The sequence below is a fragment of the Peromyscus leucopus genome, chromosome 8b, assembly GCF_004664715.2.
Source record: "Peromyscus leucopus breed LL Stock chromosome 8b, UCI_PerLeu_2.1, whole genome shotgun sequence".
Lineage (NCBI taxonomy): Eukaryota > Metazoa > Chordata > Mammalia > Rodentia > Cricetidae > Peromyscus > Peromyscus leucopus.
In genome coordinates this window covers 5,551,061-5,569,166 of record NC_051086.1, presented here as the reverse complement: position 1 = coordinate 5,569,166, position 18,106 = coordinate 5,551,061, and the positions used below count along the sequence as shown (strand labels likewise).

The following is an 18,106-nucleotide window of genomic DNA, read 5'->3' as shown; positions in this document are numbered from 1 at the left end:
TTTGCGCAGGGCTGCTGGATTCAGAAGCCACCCTATTAGCCAGACCATCATTTCCTCAGGGAAGTGTCCTTACTATAGTAAATAACTTTGGAGTTTCCTGAAAGATTCCAAAAGGGCAATAACCTGAAATACTGACTCTGGCCCAAGATAGAAATCCTCCATCTGGGAATGGTGGGAGCGTTTAGCTTTGAGCCGAGGGCAAACCTTTATGGCAGTCCTGCCCCACGTTCAGAACGGTTGCTCTTCCGTTTGTACACCCTCCGCTCTACCCCGCTCTTCCTGTGGGGCACTTTCTTCTTTCATTTCAGTCCCTGTTTGCCTCTCTCTACTTGTTCGTTCCAACCTCCCAGGATTTGAGGCAGTGGGGGGTCGGGGTCTGGGGAATATGCAGACCTTCATGGTTTAGTGTTTTTATTAAGCATTCTGGTGAACATTTTCTCCTTCATGAGGACGTGAGTAAAGGCACAACATATATAGAACAAAGTGGGGGGGCGGTTACCTGGGCTCATTGGATTAAAAATGACTGAGGTAGGTTAGTTAGCTAGAATAATCTACGCACAAATTTAAAGTGAAGTGAAACAAGGTAAAATAATTCCAGCAGGGTTTGTCTGGACCCACCAGAGAGCAGGAGCTAGAAGCTGGAAAATGTGCTCCTAAATCTGCATGTGCCCTGCTTGTCTTTTTTGAACATCATGTGTAAAAGAACACTCGTGACCTTCTTCCACATCTCCATGGCCACATCTCTTAACTGTTGACCTTTCAGTTTGCAGTGGCTCCCAACTCTTTAGATCCGGGTCTTCATCTGTCCACCTCCTCCTAGTCAGTCACCTGGTGGGAAAGGATTGAAATAACAATCCTTTGCCTATCAAACGAGAAAGGGCACGTTAAGAAGCAACACAGATGCAGGCCATTGCCATAATTCTGTTTAACCTGTTGTGAAAGCAGATGTCCTGGACAATAATTGTCATCCAGATGTTGAGTAAGGAAAGAACACATGAAGTCTCACAGTTGACATTCTACACACAGCCTTATTTTGTCGTGGTGTGCTCCCCTCTCCACAGATGATTGTGTTCATAACACCGTAAGACTCCACATCTGCCTTTGTTCCTCCCATCGTTTCAAAAGCTCCCTCTCTTAGTGCAGTCTACTTTACTTAAAACTGGCCTGTAGGGCCGGCCACACTGTAGCCCTTCTGTGTAGATGATATGTTGTAATGTGCGTTACCAATTGTTTGCAATTGGACAGTCACTTCTTTTTTTTCCGGCTATAACATTATGATACTGTTATGCTTAAAATGACGTATACATCTCCTTTTATGCCTGTTAATATTTATCACAGCAAAGGGTTTTTACTTTGTGTCATTCTTCTATTGAGTCGGTTAGATGGGAATGTCTTCCAACAACCAAAACTTTGAAATGCTTGTTCAATGCTGCCCTCTGGTGGTAACAGGTGCTAATTGACTTACCCCTTGCTCCAGGAATTGGGGTGGCCTGGAGAGTTGGACATGGATGGTTAAAGGAAATTAAGTGGAAGCTGAATGCTTTCTGATCTTACCTCTAAATGTAGACATAAAAACTTACTTGAGATATGACACTGAAAAGCTTTTTGTCAAGGAAGGCCAGAAGTTTCTGTAGAATATTTAGAGGTTCCCTTCTTTCTTCAGTGAGTTTAGTTTAATTATAGAACATACCATTAAGGAAAATTCTTCATTCCACGTAAGGCTTTGGAAACAAGTTTATAATGGATTTAATGGCCATTTGTAATTCATCTCTTCAGGTCTGAAAATCCTTTACTGTCTTAACTTTGTGAGTAGGCTATCAGACGAGCAGTGGACAAGCGGCTTGGCAGTGTGTAACAGAACACTACTGTGGCTGGCTGGTGAGGGCGCACGCCTTTAATCCCAGCACTCAGGAAGCAGAGGCAGGCGGATCTCTGAGTTTGAGGCCAGCCTGGTCTACAGAGTGAGTTCCAGGACAGCCAGGGATACATAGAGAAACCCTGTCTCGAAGACCAGAACAAACCAAAACAAAACACTGATGTGATTGTTTTAACTAGAAGGTCCTGTGTTTCCTAGCATTAGTATTGTTGGTTGCTTCGAGTCTAGGGATGTAGACTGTGTTGTTACGGTGCTGTGAGAGGGTGTGTATGGTTGCATATATGTGAGTCTGCAGATGTGTCTAGACATTGAGTGTCTTCTGCTGCTGTTCTCAGCCTTCCTGCCTTGAGCTAGGGTCTCCTGCTGAACTGGAAGCTTGCATTTTCAGCTCTTCTGGCCAGTCAATGCGTTCTTGGTGTCTGTTTGTTTACATGCCTTCATGCTAGTGTTACTGGCATGTGCAACCATGCCTGGATTTTTAATGGGTTCTGGAGATTTGAACTCAGGGCCTCATGCTTGCACAGCAAGTGCTTTTACTTGCTGAGCCATCTTCCCAGCCTCTAGATTGTGGGGTACTGCCATCCAGAAGTGTTATGGAGGGCTTTTTTCTTTCCTCTTTCTAGGGGAGTAGTGCTAGAATTGAACCCTCTCCAGGACTTTACCCAGACTCCTATGGTTTCAATTAAAAGTTTTAAATTAATTAATTTAATTAATTAACAGACTCATTTTATAGTACAAGTATGGAGGCCACAGGACAACTTTCTGGAGTCTGATCTCTTTCCGCTGTGTGGGTTCCTGAGATCAAACTCAGGCTGAGCTATCTCATTGGCCGTCAGATTAGATGATGGTGCTCTACAGGGAAAGGTAGACGGAATTGATGAGAAAAGTGTTGCTGTAAGGAGTGCACTGGTCATATAGAAACCGTCCAGGGTGAATACCTTTCCCCGGGATACAGGAGTTACTTTGGACCATTTTCTGAGAAGTCAGACAAAAGGGATGGAAAGTCTAAAACTGTTGGGCCGGCATTTATTAGCCATGGGAGCCAGTATGGAGGGAGGGGTCAGCTCTCAAGACTTACTCTCAGACCCTTCTTCTGTTGAGATAGACTGGGCTCTCAGTGTGTTCCTTAAGTGCAGCTTGTCTAATGGACTCTGCAGCACCCGGGAACTTGTTAGCAATACAGATTCAGGCTCTCATCCAAACAGACAGAATCCGAGTCTGTGGTAATAGGCTCGAAGCTACTCTACTGCTTGCTCAGGTGTGAGAACCATTACTGTTGATGTACAGTAGTAGCCCAAACTGCTCCAGCTGTAATCGGACATGGTGCCTGTGATCAGCTGCGGTCTAAAAATATTAAAGGAAACATCTCAGAAGTGTAGCGGGGGAGAGTGTATGTGCATATTCACATAACATTAGAGTATGTTGTTTGAACATGTATGTTTGAACAGTATGTTCTATTGTCAATAGTCTCTTACTATGTATAACTTATAAGCTCAGCTTTATCATAAGTATGTATATAAGTATAGGTAGAATCATGTAGCGTTTAGTATTATCCATGGGTCTAGGCATCTAGCTGAGATCTTGGAGCCTATCTTGAGAATATAAGAGAGATATTAGCTTTTAATTTTGAGGAAGTGAGACAGACTGCTACTAGCCAACCAGATGCCAGCTTGTCAAGTTGGGCAGTTAGTTGCTCTAAGATAATTGTCTCCAAAATGAGTTACCTGATAATGATGGGGGGGGGGGGGAGGAGTTTGCAGTAAACAGTGGGGAATGATGAGCTCAGTCTCCAGTCGGCTTTGGAAACAGCTACAACTTCAGCAATTACTGTGCTCATTAATTTGAGGATATGCATAGGCCCTGAATACATTTTAATTATGTAATGAATGAATGAACAAAGAAATGAATTTGGTTTAGGTTAAAACTGGCATTTTAAGGTTAAATCCATAGGACAAAAGGTATTTCTAGTGAAACTGATTAAATGCCTTTCAAGCTAATTATTGTTTCTTTGTTTTTCCAAAACAGATAAGTAACGGAACGTCATCTGTGATTGTCTCCAGAAAGAGGCCGTCAGAGGGGAACTACCAGAAAGAAAAGGACTTGTGCATTAAGTACTTTGACCAGTGGTCTGAATCAGATCAGGTGGAATTTGTGGAGCATCTTATCTCACGAATGTGTCATTATCAGCATGGACATATTAACTCTTACCTGAAGCCCATGTTGCAGCGGGACTTTATCACCGCCTTACCAGGTAACCGGCTCGTCCTGACAGTTCCTGGGCAGTGCACCATGCCCAGTCCTCGAGCCTGGGGAGAGCTGAGTGGATGTCTGTGACTGCACTGTGAGCCTTCATTTCTTGCGACATCCATTGTATTTGTAGTTAGATTTTAATCCTTCTTCAAGTGCCATAGTAAAATACAGTAGAAATGCTTTTAAGAAATGCAGGCTATTCCTGTGGTTGATCGTGTGGTATGTTGATCAGTGCTGGTACTGCTTTTAGTTGCCTTTTGTTCTTAAAGATACATGTTTTTATTTTAATATATATATGGTCTATACTTACTTTTACATGTAATTTTAAAAAAAATGTATGGAGCTGGGCATGGTAGCTCATGCCTGCTTTCCTGACACCCATCAGCCTAAGATAGGAGGATTATTTTATGGCCAGATAGGGAGAGGCATACAGAAGACATACAGGTGCACATATACACATACACATATATTTTTCCTTAAGTCTGTACTTTGGCAAGCCTGGAGTCGAGGTTATTCACTTGTATCTGAAGGGATAATTTAGGAAAGGGCCAAGAAACTGAAAAAATAATGGTAGTGTGTCCTTCTCTCCTCCCTCCCTCCCTCCTCTTTCCCTCCCCTTTCCCTTCCCTTTCTCTCCTTCCTTCCTTCCTTCCTTCCTTCCTTCCTTCCTTCCTTCCTTCCTTCCTTCCTTCCTTCCTTCCTTCCTTCCTTTTCGAGACAGGGTTTCTCTCTCGCTTTGGATCCTGTCCTGAAACTTGATTTGTAGACCAGGCTGGCCTTGAACTCACAGAGATCCACCTGTCTCTGCCTCCTGAGTGCTGAGATTGAAAGTGTGCGCCACCACTGTCCAGCTTCTTTTTCTTTTTTGTTTATATTTACTTATTTTATTTTATGCGTATGAGTGTTTGTATACATGTATATCTGTTAACCATGTGTGCGTCTTGTGCCCATGGAGGTCAGAAGAGTGTTGGGTATCCCGGAACTGGAGTTAGAGGTGGTTGTGAGCAGCTGTGTGGGTGCTGGAGTGACTGAGAAGCTGCTGATTTCTTTGTGCTCTTCCAGAGTGTGTGTGTTGATTTTCTACAGTGAGAGTGTAAAGACCATCTGAGAGTTAGCAGAGAAAGGCTTGACTCTGCTCTTCCCTTGATGCCAGAGTATCGTCCTGTCTTCCCTCAGATGTTTTCCGTTTGTGTCTCTAGAAAAGCAAATCGCAACCTTTTCCATCCAGAATTCCAACATTCAATTGCTTAGTTCAATTTCTCATTAGGCGGATTAGAATGATAAGGATCAGAAAAATGGAGTAAAGTGCCTTTGGGTCACGTGGCTTGTTATGTGCTGATGTAAAATGATGGCGGGCAGGCATTGGTTCAAAGTAAGCACAAAGGATAAAAATCACTCAGAGTTAAGATTCCTCTGGGAAAATCCTTAATTTAGCCTGAGTATGAAGTAAATGGATCATAACTGTCTTAGTTTACTATCTATTGCTGTGATCAAGCACCATGATCAGAAGCAACTTGGAAAGGAAAGGGTTGATTTCAGCTTACAGTTGTTGCAGCTTACAGACCTCCATTGAGGGAAGTCAGGGCAGGACCTGAAGCAGAGAGACCACAAAGGAATGCTGCTCTCTGGCTTGCTCTCTCTCATGGCATGCTGTTTGCTTTCTTATCTAACTCTAGCCTGTGCCCGGTTGACAAAAAAACAAAACAAAGCAAAAAAACCCAAACTAACCAGGACAGTAACTCATTTCATAAAATTCACTTTCAATTATGGAGCTCGAGAGGAGGGGCCTGGCCTTTCATTGTGTGTGAGAGAGAAGGGTATAGGTGAAGGGATTCTTGTGTGTAACTCCTGTACCTGGCATAGCACTCCAGAGCCTTGGCCTTTCAGCTGCTCCAGGAAGGGTCAGGGATGTCTTTCAAGTTGATGATTGTGTTGTTCCTCATCAGTGACTACTGACTAGTGAGGCCAAGCCTCTGTTCTCTCAAGCAAGTCTGTTCATTGTTTGTTTTTGTTTTCTTCCCTCTCCTTGGTTTTCCAGCTGGTTTAGATGTGGGTGATTGCCTCTTATGTTTACAGAGTAGCCACAAGGTGGCACTGTTGAAGTTCCCCTGGTAGTTTGAAGCAGCTCCTTCTAGGGAGTGCCCAGCCTTGGAGAAGAGGCAGAACAGATGAACATGTGTTATGTATATAAATATGGTTAGGATAATTGCATACAATTCAGTTTTCATTACAGTGAATTTTAAGGCATTGTCCATATCTCTGTTAAAGTGGAATTTTGTGGTATTGAATGTTATATGAAATGAATGGACTATTGGCTGGGACATGGAAATATTTCTGTTAAAATGCTATTTGTTTTAACAGGATTTTATCTGAACATATATACACATGTCAGTGCATTTCATACATGAGAATCTAATAGCCGGGGACAAGCTGGCCCAGTTGTTTTTGTGTGTGTGACTAGTAGACTTGGATTAGACCTGGCGTTAGTTCTTAGCCCAGACCCGGGCTGTAGAGCATTACAGGGAGACAGGTCTGTGGGCGCATGTGCTGGTTCAGTGAGGTGCAGAGCGACTTTGACTCATTTACCTTGAGTTTGAATTTTTACTGTTAAGATTGACAATCACTTTAAACTTTTAATTGTGAAAAACATTAGTTCTAAAAAAATTGTCTATAGTTTTGGCTTTTTAAAAAGCTTACTGTGAACATTGTACCTGTCAGTATAGGAAAAATGGAAAATGTTTGTGGTTTTTGGCTCCTTTTGGTTCAGTGGAAAAAGTGATAATTATGATACGGTTTTCTAAAAATCATGGTAAATGTTTAGTCTGCAATGTCAATTTCTGCAGGCTAAGTTTGTGGTTTGTAAGAACTGTTGTTAAAGGGGAAATTTATACCATTTCAAATAGAGGCAGATTGTACTTCAAAAGGGATGATAAGTCTCGCTGATCAGTTTGGTGAGGTATCTGTGCAATTAAAAATGTTGAAGCACTTAGCTTCGTGACTGTGGTTATTCATTTGTCTAGCCCCAAGGAAGGACAGAAAACCATTATAGAGTGTAAATGTGACAGACTAGATCAAAGGTCACGGAGAGGGGCAGGAATGAGCTAAGACTTCGGGGGTGGATGCAGGGCCGAGTACCCAACATCACAGTGGAGAATGTGAGTGTTGGCGTTAGATGGCCTCTAGGCTTCAGACCCAGACTGTGTGTGTGTGTGTGTGTGTGTGTGTGTGTGTGTGTGTGTGTGTGTGTGATGTGTCTGGTACCTGGTGGGTGCTCTGTGTAGGTGTTTGTCATTTGGTTTTCTGGATAGTGTCACGGGAAGCCCTTGGATTTGTGACCCGCGCTTCTTTCCTTTGTAGCCCTTAGAGCCACACACTCCTGGACTTCGACACACTGTGTGTAGGTGGCTGTCTTGTTTTCAGAGTTTCTAACTTCAGATTCATAGCCAGGGCTGTGACTAGGGAACAGGAGCAGCAGGGGTGGGGAGGTGAGGTGTGACTAGGGAACAGGAGCAGCAGGGGTGGGGAGGTGAGGTGTGACTAGGGAACAGGAGCAGCAGGGGTGGGGAGGGAGGTGTGACTAGGGAACAGGAGCAGCAGGGGTGGGGAGGGGAGGTGTGACTAGGGAACAGGAGCAGCAGGGTGGGGAGGTGGGGAGGTGAGGTGTGACTAGGGAACAGGAGCAGCGGGGGTGGGGAGGGGAGGTGTGACTAGGGAACAGGAGCAGCAGGGGTGGGGAGGGGAGGTGTGACTAGGGAACAGGAGCAGCAGGGGAGGGGAGGTGTGACTAGGGAACAGGAGCAGCAGGGGTGGGGAGGGGAGGTGTGACTAGGGAACAGGAGCAGCAGGGGTGGGGAGGGGAGGTGCAGTTGCTCTTTGAGAAGTTTCTGGAGAACTGGAGGTTGCTGTAGGATCGAAGCAGCTCTGTTAAACTGGCCCATCGTCAAGGGCGTTGAACTGACAGAACACATTTGAAGTTCCTTTGGATATGGTGGTTTTTACACACTGCACTTTGAAATCAGTACCTTTTAATTGTTTGAGTTTATGCTGACATTTTCCCGGTCTTGTGGGGTGCCTGTAGTCGGCATCCCAGGACTGCGCGCATGCGTGTCAGGCTGCGTTCTGGGGCAGGCAGTCTCTGTCCTCATGCTGCCTTAGGAAGTGGGGGTGGAGGGCTCACTCAGCACGATAGAGTAATGAGAGCCGGTTACACGGTTTAGGAAAGGACTTAGTTTAACACCCCGAGGCGCTTCATTCAGCCTGGTTAAAAGACAAGAAAGCCTTGCGTGATTCCTTTTCCTTGGTGGACTTGAAACCAGAAAGTTGCAAGGTTTGTACGGCTCTTCAGGATGACTAGTGAAGAATCTTGTATTTGGGGGTGGGGGTGGGGGGAGGCAACTAAGGACATTTATTGAGTATCTGTTATATATCTGACCCTTTATATCTCTTACATTATTAGCCCTCCCAATGGACCTTTGAGATTCCTTCCCTATAAACTGTGGGTTTTAGAGCGTTTATCTTGGAGAGTGACTTTGCAGATTATGTGATCTAACTCCCTTCAGCACTTAAGATTGTTCCTATGGTATCAACTAATGATATCCAAAAAGGATAATAGATCTGCTTATGGCCATTCACATAGCAGTTGGCTGAAACAAAATGTAAGCCGGCTTATGTGGTTTACCAGCTCTTGCATTTTCTGTAAGACTAAAGCATGCCGCCTCCTGTGAGAATGATGGGAATTTAAAGTAGTAACCAAAGGAAAGGAACCTAGCCATAGGTGTCACCGGGACGCTGTTTAAATGAGCCGATGGCATTTGAAAGAGGAAATATGGAAGCGATTTGCATATGCAAAAACTTACTGGTGGTTTAATTGTGAGGACTCAATGAGGAGGAAAGGTCCAAGACTACATACGTGCCCTTGCTATAAACCAATAGTCTCCAAATGGTCAGAATTAGGTGGCACTTCCAGGAGTATGGATCCCTAGGCTGCCTTCTCCAGTGGTTGATCGAGTAGAAAGTTTGAAGGATCTGTTTTTGTTACTGTGCTTTTGAAAGTCAGTGACCCTAATTGATTCTAACGCAACACATGGCTTTAGCATCTCGTGGTTGCATGCTCTGGCTTGTTAGGAAACTTGGAAGTTGGTGCTGTTATCCTGGTTCTTCACAAGTGATGGGAACCGCGCCATTGAGACCTGGAAAGACAGCTTTCTTTCTAATGCATGCTCGCCTTGCTGTCCATTTCATCTCTTCCAGAATAGGAGGCTTGAAAGGGGATGGGTTAGGTCATGCTTATAACCACTTAGGAGTGTCTAGTTAGTGATGTGGAAGTCATGGGAGGCATGTAAAATGGACTGTTGATATCCTGTGTAGGAGCTAGTAGAGGAAGTCCAGTGAGCCCCCAGAATTAGAGGAATCCAAAGAAGACCTACATGTGTTACCTTAGGGCTAGAGAAATGTGATTAAGCATGACTTTAATGTGATTATAGTTGGGATAAGCTGAGAGGTTCTGGAATTGAAAACCATAGTCTCAGCTGTGGTGTGGAAAGAAGGGTATGTCTGTGACTACACAGAGAAGATGCAGGAGAGGAAGCAGGACCACATCATGTCAGGTTATCCAGAGAGAGAGTTGAAGATAAAGTATCCCACCATCTGGAGGGAAGTTACAGTGGATGAGGGGGTGCTGTGCTTACTTGAAGTCGATGGCATAACGGAACTAGAAAAGGTCTGTTTTCACTTTTGTTTCCCTTAAGTTCTTTTCTGTCCCTAAGAATAATGCCCTCAAGCAATAAGGAAAGAACAATTGTGACCAAGCAAAACATGAATATATTTAGAAATCCTGCAAACACGTTTGTGGGACGGTGATGGAGCTGAGGACTGATGTTCAGAACTGCGGAGGTGAGAAGAAGGGACTGAGTGTTTCCGTGCAGCTGGGCTCCAGAGTCGTGCCTGATGGGGCCCAGAAGATACTGTGGAACAGGTCTCTGGGGCTTAAGAGCTGGGCAAGTGTTTGTAGGATGTCAACTGTTATATTGGCTGCTACTCTTTAGCACATCTTACTTTAAAAAGTTCATTGGCGCTGGGTGGTGGTGGCGCACGCCTTTAATCCCTACACTCGGGAAGCAGAGGCAGGCGGATCTCTGTGAGTTCGAGGCCAGCCTGGTCTACAGAGTGAGTTCCAGGACAGGCTCCAAAACTACACAGAGAAGCCCTGTCTCAAAAAACAAAAAACAAAACAAAACAAAAAAATCCATTGGCATCTGAAAAGATTAGGAAGGGTGTGTAAGCTTCAAAGGGTGAATATAGGATGGGAAAGATCTCTTGGATATGGGTTTAGAGCTGACAGTTCGTGTGTGTGTGTGTGTGTGTGTGTGTGTGTGTGTGTGTGTGTGTGTGTGTCATTTTTCTCCACTGAGAATGGATTGTATATGTTAAGGAGGGACCCAAAGCAACTGGTGCCAACCTGCAAATGAAAGGCTGCAAACCTAGTAAGTACCAGCCAGACAGTGAGCAAGCAGTCTAATCAGCTGGTTCCTCTTCTGCCTGCTTTTACCAGAGTGAAGGTCAGAAGAATGGTCTGAAGATGGCAGTGTCGCCTGAGGACTGAATTGACACATTTGGACTAGACATGTTTAGATGACTGAGAGAGCTGGTGGCTGAGTGTCAGGACCCTTGAGTAGTACCGAATTCATCAGTAATAGCCTGCAGGGGAAAAGCTACTGTCTTGGGTGCTGTCCTTGGTTCTGACCCATTTCTGGATGCTAGAAACCCAAATTCTAGAGACTGAAGTGGCTGGGCCCTATGGAACTTTGGGAGCCGAATTATAGTGAAGCTCAACATAAAGCGTTGCCGCCCCCTCCCACCAGTGGTCAAATGCAGAGTTAAGGGGAATTGTTTTAATGGCAACTGGGGAGAAGGGCATAAGATTTTAACTCGCTGTTTTACTTCTTTCTCATAGGATTTATTGTTTTAATAGATATCATAATACTAGACTACTTCAGCATCTGTGACAGCAATAGAGAAAATTGGTTATTACAAAGCTAAGTACTTTGAGGTGCTACATGTCAGAAAATCTGGGACATGAATTTTATTCTGCACCTGCCTATAAGACTCTCACTAAACTAAACTCATATATATTCTAGGAACATTTTCAGATATCTCTGATACCTTAAATTTTCATATGTATTTTTACATGTGACTAAATCTAGAATAATTTAATAAGAATTATTTAAATTGCCAAGTGTACTTATTTACATCAAAGTATGCATACTGTTACAGCTCAAACTACCACTAAATAGAAGTGGTATATAAGAAAAAAAAAAGATTTTTAGCCTGCAGCCATCTCAGGAGTCTGTTGTGATATGGCCATTGGGGAAGGAGGTCAGTCTTTGACACCATTACTCTAAGGGAATTCGAGTAAACAGGATAGCAGTGGTGCCATGTAGCTTTGATTATCAGGGTGGAGCGTGGGTCTTAGATCTAGTCCAGAATAGAATTATTATATGAAGGGCTTCAAAATTCCTTGTCACTCTGAGACATGCAGCAACCTCAGTTTGTAAAGCAAGCTTCCCCCTCCTCCTTCCTCCAACTAAAGTATCAGGCATGGGCCACCGCCACATCTGGCTTGGAAAGAATTCCTTATGTATCACTTTGTGTTTGTTACTTTGGGGATTGAGGCAATGGAAGACCAGTGCTCACCTGCCCCTGGCTGTTAACACTAAGCTTAGTGCTGCTGAGCTTGAAAAAGAGAACATCACCCCCAGTGATGCTGTCTTACTTGGAAATCTTTTCATCAGCCGGCTTTCAGGTATTGTGCCAAAGGGCGAACGCTGCCGCCGCCAGCATTCAATAGGAAACCAAGGCACAAGGATGTTTCAGGGTTTGGTTTGTGTCGGCACAGTGTACACATAGTACACAGTGAACTTAGGACATGGAATTCGAATGTTCCAGGCTCAGGGATGAGTTGTACTTTCTATAGCTCCAGAGGATACACCTTGAACTACAAGAAGGAATATAACAGGTGGTAACAGTGCTCCGCATGGTGATCTCCATGGTAAAGCCTGGATCTTGCATGAATCTCTTTGCAAGGACTCTTGTATTGTGCGAGTTTATCTTACTTATATTTTTGGTGTGTGTGCGCGCGTGTATGCACGTGCGTGCATGTGTGTGCGCGCGCACGTGTGTGTGTGTGTGTGTGTGTGTGTGTGTGTGTGTGTGTGTGTGTCTGTCTGTCTGTCACAGCACTCCTGTGGTGGTCAGGGGACAACTTTTGGGACTTGGTTTTCTCCTATTGTGGGTTCTTCAGGTCAGCAGACTCAGTGGATTCTTGTGGCTCACCCTTCTGTGTCTTGTTTAGCTCAGTCCAAAGTCCTAAAGTGAGTAAGCACATGGCTGTTGTTTTGAGGGTTCTTTCCCATCTGCTCAGAACAGGAAGTAGTTGTCCATCAGAGGGAGATGAGAAGATGATGTGAGCAGTTGTTTCGTCCACTGCCTGAACAAATGGGCCAGCCTCACCCTTTGGCTATCAAGGATTCACAGTGGAGTGTGGTTTATTGTAATAGACAGTGACTATAAGCAACAAGCACAGGTTTTGAAGCAAGACGTCTTGACTTCCTGTCGTGGCTTCAGAGCACAGCCCGAGAGTTTTCCTTCTTGTGCCTCAGCTGTAACTTTGGAGACGCACTGGCTTGTGAGGCTTTGGCAGGAAAATGAGGAAAGGAAGCAAGAGTCTCACCGTGTCGAGAAAGACAGAGCTGTCCCAGGGCAGCTGCTACCCCACCAGCAGCTGCTGTGGGCTGCACCTGTTGACGAGCTTGTCCATGGCTTGCTCCTGGCTGTTTGACCTGCTGCCCGCCTCAGGGTTTACTCATTCTTACTTGAAGGGAAGGGCTGCTCTGTGTCCTCTGCCCTACCCATTCTTTTCATTGCTTTTCTGTTTTGTAGAGCAAGGCTTAGATCACATAGCAGAAAACATTCTTTCCTACCTGGATGCCAGGTCTCTGTGTGCAGCAGAGCTGGTGTGTAAAGAATGGCAGCGAGTGATCTCAGAAGGCATGCTTTGGAAGAAGCTGATTGAGAGGATGGTGCGCACTGACCCTCTCTGGAAGGGCCTCTCAGAGAGAAGAGGGTGGTAAGTATGGGTGCTTGGTTGGAAAAAATTCCCTTGGTGGACAGTCAGCTCGATTACTCAAGGCAATTCTGTTTGTGAATGTGTCAGTCTACTTAAACAAGGAGAAAGATGATTAGTCAAGACTAGTTAAAGCTGTTAGAATTCCCCCTTCTGACATGTATGCATTTGTTATTATAAAGTTTTGAATACCTCAGATGGGTGAGTCATTCATCTTTTTAAAGCTGTGAAATTACGCTTTTTCAAAACTTAGGCAATGATCCCATCACAAAAAGATAAGAAAAAAAAAGTGAGAGTTGGAGCCGGAGAGATGGCTCAGTGGTTGAGAACACTCACTGCCCATGCAGAGGACCTGGGTTCAACTCCCAGCACCTACTTGGCAGTTCACAACTGTCTGGTGCTCCATTTCCAGAGGATCTGATGCCCTCTTCTGGCCTCCATGGGCACCAGGCACACACATATGTGCACCAAAACCCCCATACATGAAACCGTTTTTAAAGGAAAATATGAGAGTTAAGTAATGTTATTTGCTGTAATTGCTGGGGATTAAATCTGGGGCTCATTCATGGTAGGCAGCTGCTCTACCACTGAGCTGTACCACCAGCCTGAGTCATGTCATTTCACTATTTATTACTTCACTGCTCCTGGGGAAGAATGGAAATATAGCCATAGGTGTTTCCAAGAAAGCCTGTGAGCTTCAATACAGCTTGATACTTCTGTGTATTGTCAGTGCCTTGGCTCCGTCAGCGCAGAGAAGGAGCTGCAGACAGGCACAGGACTGAGAAGAGTGGGGGTGGGGAGTTACATTTTCTTAATGGAAGGAAGTTTAATGTGGACTAGGACTTCTCCTGAGCTTCATCAGCACTTACTGTGCACGTGGGTGCAGTAGCACACGGGGAAGAGGGAGCACAGAGAGCTAAGTTTTAGGACCGAGGAAAGACTGAATGTGGCTAACGGGCATGAGCAGTGCCAAAGGATAGCAGGCTGACCGTGTCCTTGATCTAACTTTGGCATGGAGTTTTCGTTTTTTTTTATAGTGGATAAGAACACAAAAATATATTTGATAGTGAAAGTGTAAAATCCAGTGTGAAGGTCCACAGCTTCAGAATGCCTACTGTAATTTTTTAAAAGCTCATTAAGATGTATGTATAGACTTTGCAACTAGTTAATTTCAGTGTGTCCTGTTTTTTATTTGCAAGATTTTACTAATAAAATTTATAAGTGGGGGAGGGGGACAGCCTAGAATGAAATCTTAATTATTTGTGTGACGGTACTCAGAAAACAAAAGATCAGCATCATGCCAGAACTAAATTGTCTCTATCATGGAAACTGTAGTTTGTCAGAAATCCTGCTTTTGAACTGTTAACATTCAGTGCAAGGGAAGACATGAAACATGGGGCTGTCCTTGTAAGCATGCTTAAATAAAATCTGCTCTTTTATGTGCACAAATGTAACATCTGTTTGTTTTCATTGCCAGGGATCAGTACCTGTTTAAAAACAGACCTACAGATGGCCCTCCCAATTCATTTTATAGATCACTATACCCAAAGATTATCCAGGACATAGAGGTAACTGTTTCACTTAATTGTTTTGCACCCTTTGGGGTCTTGTTCTCAACTTTTTATATTGTCCTTTTGTTCTAAACTCATAGAACTCATATTTTTTTTAAAAGTTGAGCCTTGGAAATAAATGTTACAGTGTGTAATCTGTGGCTCTTCTTCAGAGCTGATCATGCCTTTTTATAGAAATACAACTTTTCAAAAACATGAAATGCTTCTCTGAGGCCGCCAGTTAATTAAAACCTTAATCCGAGATAAACTGTATCTAATTTGACAAATTGTCCGCACTCCTCCAAGGCCCACTGCTGGCGTGAACTCACTGTTACGTTGAGCCGTCGTTGTAGATGGCGTGCTTGCAGTCGCTCTCAGAGTCGTGCATAGGTTTTCATAAAGACGCCTCAGACTCTTCTGAGCAGTGTGAGTGGACCTTGTCAAGCAGGCTCTGCTTTGGGGCCGCTGTGGAGTTGAGTGTGTGTCAGTGACCAGCAGAGATCTGTGCACGTGCTGAGGAGAGACATTAGCGGGGTCTGATACTGTTGGCGTGCTCCAGGTCTGTTTTATTCCTTAGCCCTTTCCCTTGAACCAGGAAGGACATGCACAGGCAGTTCTCATTACTCTTTCACATGTGTTCTCCCTGTTCTTGGTTACTTCACCGTTTCCTCTTTGGTAGAAAACTTGAGCTTTCATCGGGCAATGCCGTATCTCCCATAAAGTTACGGCTGGTCTCCAAAATGTGAAGTAATCCTCTCCCCCAGGTGATGAACATAAAAATTATTGTGCCAAAATTAGTTAATGGAGAAGCATGTGCCTTTGTAGAGTTCATCCTCTGCCCCTTCTCAGGCAGATGTGAACCAGTGGATCCATCCCATTAATGGTGCATCTGCATGTGACGGGATATCATCATTTAAAAGAGAAACTTTTGTCTGAAGTGCATGCTCTCTAAAATGACCAAAAAACTAACCTTTTAGGGAGGGCTCAATAATTTAAAGCCACTGCCAGATAAAGTTTGGGAATTAATTGACCTATTGTTCCAAACGTGGACTAATGTCCTGCAGTGCTCAGCGGACTGCCATCATAGGTTTTTGCATTTCGGGAGGGAAGGGCTGCTCAAGGTAGGTGTACCAGACATCTCGGAAATGCCTTTCTGCTCTTTGGTGGCGGGGAGGGGGAGGCTGTTGATAGAAACTCTCCAACTTTTCTTGAGTGGTCCCAAGAAGGCATTCCTTGTGAGGGGATGCTGTTTAAATCCAGTTATTAACAAAAAGACTCTAGAGAACCTTTATCAGATTGAAGTTTGGTGATGGAGATTATTTTATTTAGTTGCCACGACTACCGTTATAATTGACAGTATGACAGCAGTTACCACCCCATTTCCTCAGACTGAAATCATACTTTAGAGCTAACAGAGAAGGCAGATGTGATGGGAAATGGAGCCATTGAGGAAACACTGTTTGACACAAAACCTCTGCATCATGGTGGTCTTCCCAGTGGTTCTTAAAGTGTGGTTTAGGAAAACCCACTGCCCAGCCACAAGAGTCTCCTCCAGATTTTTGTGGCTAAATTTCTTAGTATGAAGGATGACGCTTATACTTTGGTGTACTCACTAATAGTAATAGTGACAGAGGCAGTGTACCACTAATAAGGCACTTACTTTGTTTAGCAGTTTATAGCATATTTTCTCATTAGATAGCCTAGACAGCCTTAAAAGTAGGTCAAGTCTATATTGAAAATGTAAGAAAGAAGGACTGACAAGGTAAACTCTCCCTGGCTTACAGTGAGTGGTTCAGTCCACAGCCATCCACATACGTTGATACACACGGTAAGTAGGGTGTCCACAGCCAACCTCGTATTCCCTGGCCCTTCATGTATTTTCTGTCAGGGCGGACATACAGACTCATATATAGAAGGTCTTCCCTCTTGGGATCCATAGATCATAGTGTGAGGCACACGGAGGAGCTTGGCCTTGTCCACATGACTGCTGGGAAAGCATCACCTGCAAGGTGACACCATGATTGTCACCTCTGTAGTCGACCATGGACTGTGCTAGGGGATTTACATAGATAACTGGAATAATTTTACAATGCCCAAGCCATATCCCTATCTGTATAAAGGAGAACAGACTGGAAGAAGCTTTAGAACGTGTTACATAGGAGAGGTGAGCTTTTAGCTGAAGTCTGTCTAGCCCTAGGCTTACAGTTAGTTTTTTGCTGTTTCCAAAGTGGAAGTTTCAGGAAGTGAAGGAGAAGGGCATGTTTTATTCCTGCAGACTTCCATCTTCCTCTGAGTGTGTGGATACTCAGTTCTCAGTTCCTTGACTGTTGGGTTAGGAATTAAGGTGAGAGTCATTGGCCTTGCTTCAGTTCTGTTAGGGAACAGGTAGTGTTGAAAGGTTGTTAAGCACACTGTCCAAAGGTAGGAGATGTCAGGCAAGTGTCCCAGCTCCCTCGCCCTCACACAGTCTGTCCTTCCCCTTCCACTCCACAGATCAGGCACTTCTGGGACAGCACTCTGGTTTCCCCTCTTCTCTATTTTAACAGCTTGCCGACCCCCGAAATACTTCCATTCTCAGCTTGATGAGCACAGAGGAAAAATGTTCCTCTCTGAACTTTGCCTTCCACATCTAGTCACCAGAAATTGGCTATATTTTAAGGAAAAATAGACAACCTGGCTTTGTGTGGCTAGCTCCTGCTGTTGAGAAAATGGGGAAGTGAGAATCAGAGCCTGTGGAGAATAGTTCACATTCTTCCCTTTCTGCAAAGGTTCCCCTCTCCTGGGTGTTCTTGCCACACAGAGGGTTTATGGGGCCTCTAAATTGAGAAGGAACTCATGGTCAACCTGAGGCTTGTCCTGCCAAGAGGCAGTCACACACCCTCCGTCCTTCTCCAGAGTCCATGCCAGTCTGTTTTCTGGGTGGCTCAGGGTACACTGCAAGGCACTTGGGAAGAATGGTTGGTTGAGCTTAGCTCCCAGAACTGGGATCCTGACTCCCCAGTCCCCTCCACCCCGCACTCCAAACGCTTTTGCAGGCAGATGGCGGTCACTCTTACAATCCAACATGTTAATGCCCTGAACTTGGATTTGTCTTTTCTACCATTTCAGAGTAGTGACTCTTTATATTTACCAGGTAAGTGAGTAGCTTTGGAGCACTCTTCTTGGAGCTGGCCATGGGAAATGACGGTGTGTTGTATCACGCCTTTTAATAAACCGCATTTCATTCAGAGAAAGCGGAAAACTTTTTTTTGTGGTTTGCAAACTTGATATTAACATTGTCCTGACTAGAAAATGCTGAAACTTGCCCAC

The 18,106-nt window shown here is 44.4% G+C and overlaps 1 protein-coding gene across 6 annotated transcripts in view; it reads left to right on the top strand.

Moving 5' to 3' along the window:
- Positions 1 to 18,106, top strand: part of Fbxw11 (F-box and WD repeat domain containing 11) — a 105,295-nt gene that overhangs the window by 68,191 nt on the left and 18,998 nt on the right. For all 6 annotated transcript variants that reach the window (XM_028857797.2, XM_028857799.2, XM_028857798.2 and 3 more), the window contains 3 exons: positions 3,902 to 4,127; positions 13,064 to 13,250; positions 14,725 to 14,815. In XM_028857797.2, the coding sequence (XP_028713630.1) occupies positions 3,902 to 4,127; positions 13,064 to 13,250; positions 14,725 to 14,815 (504 nt within the window). The remainder of the gene's footprint in view (positions 1 to 3,901; positions 4,128 to 13,063; positions 13,251 to 14,724; positions 14,816 to 18,106) is intronic.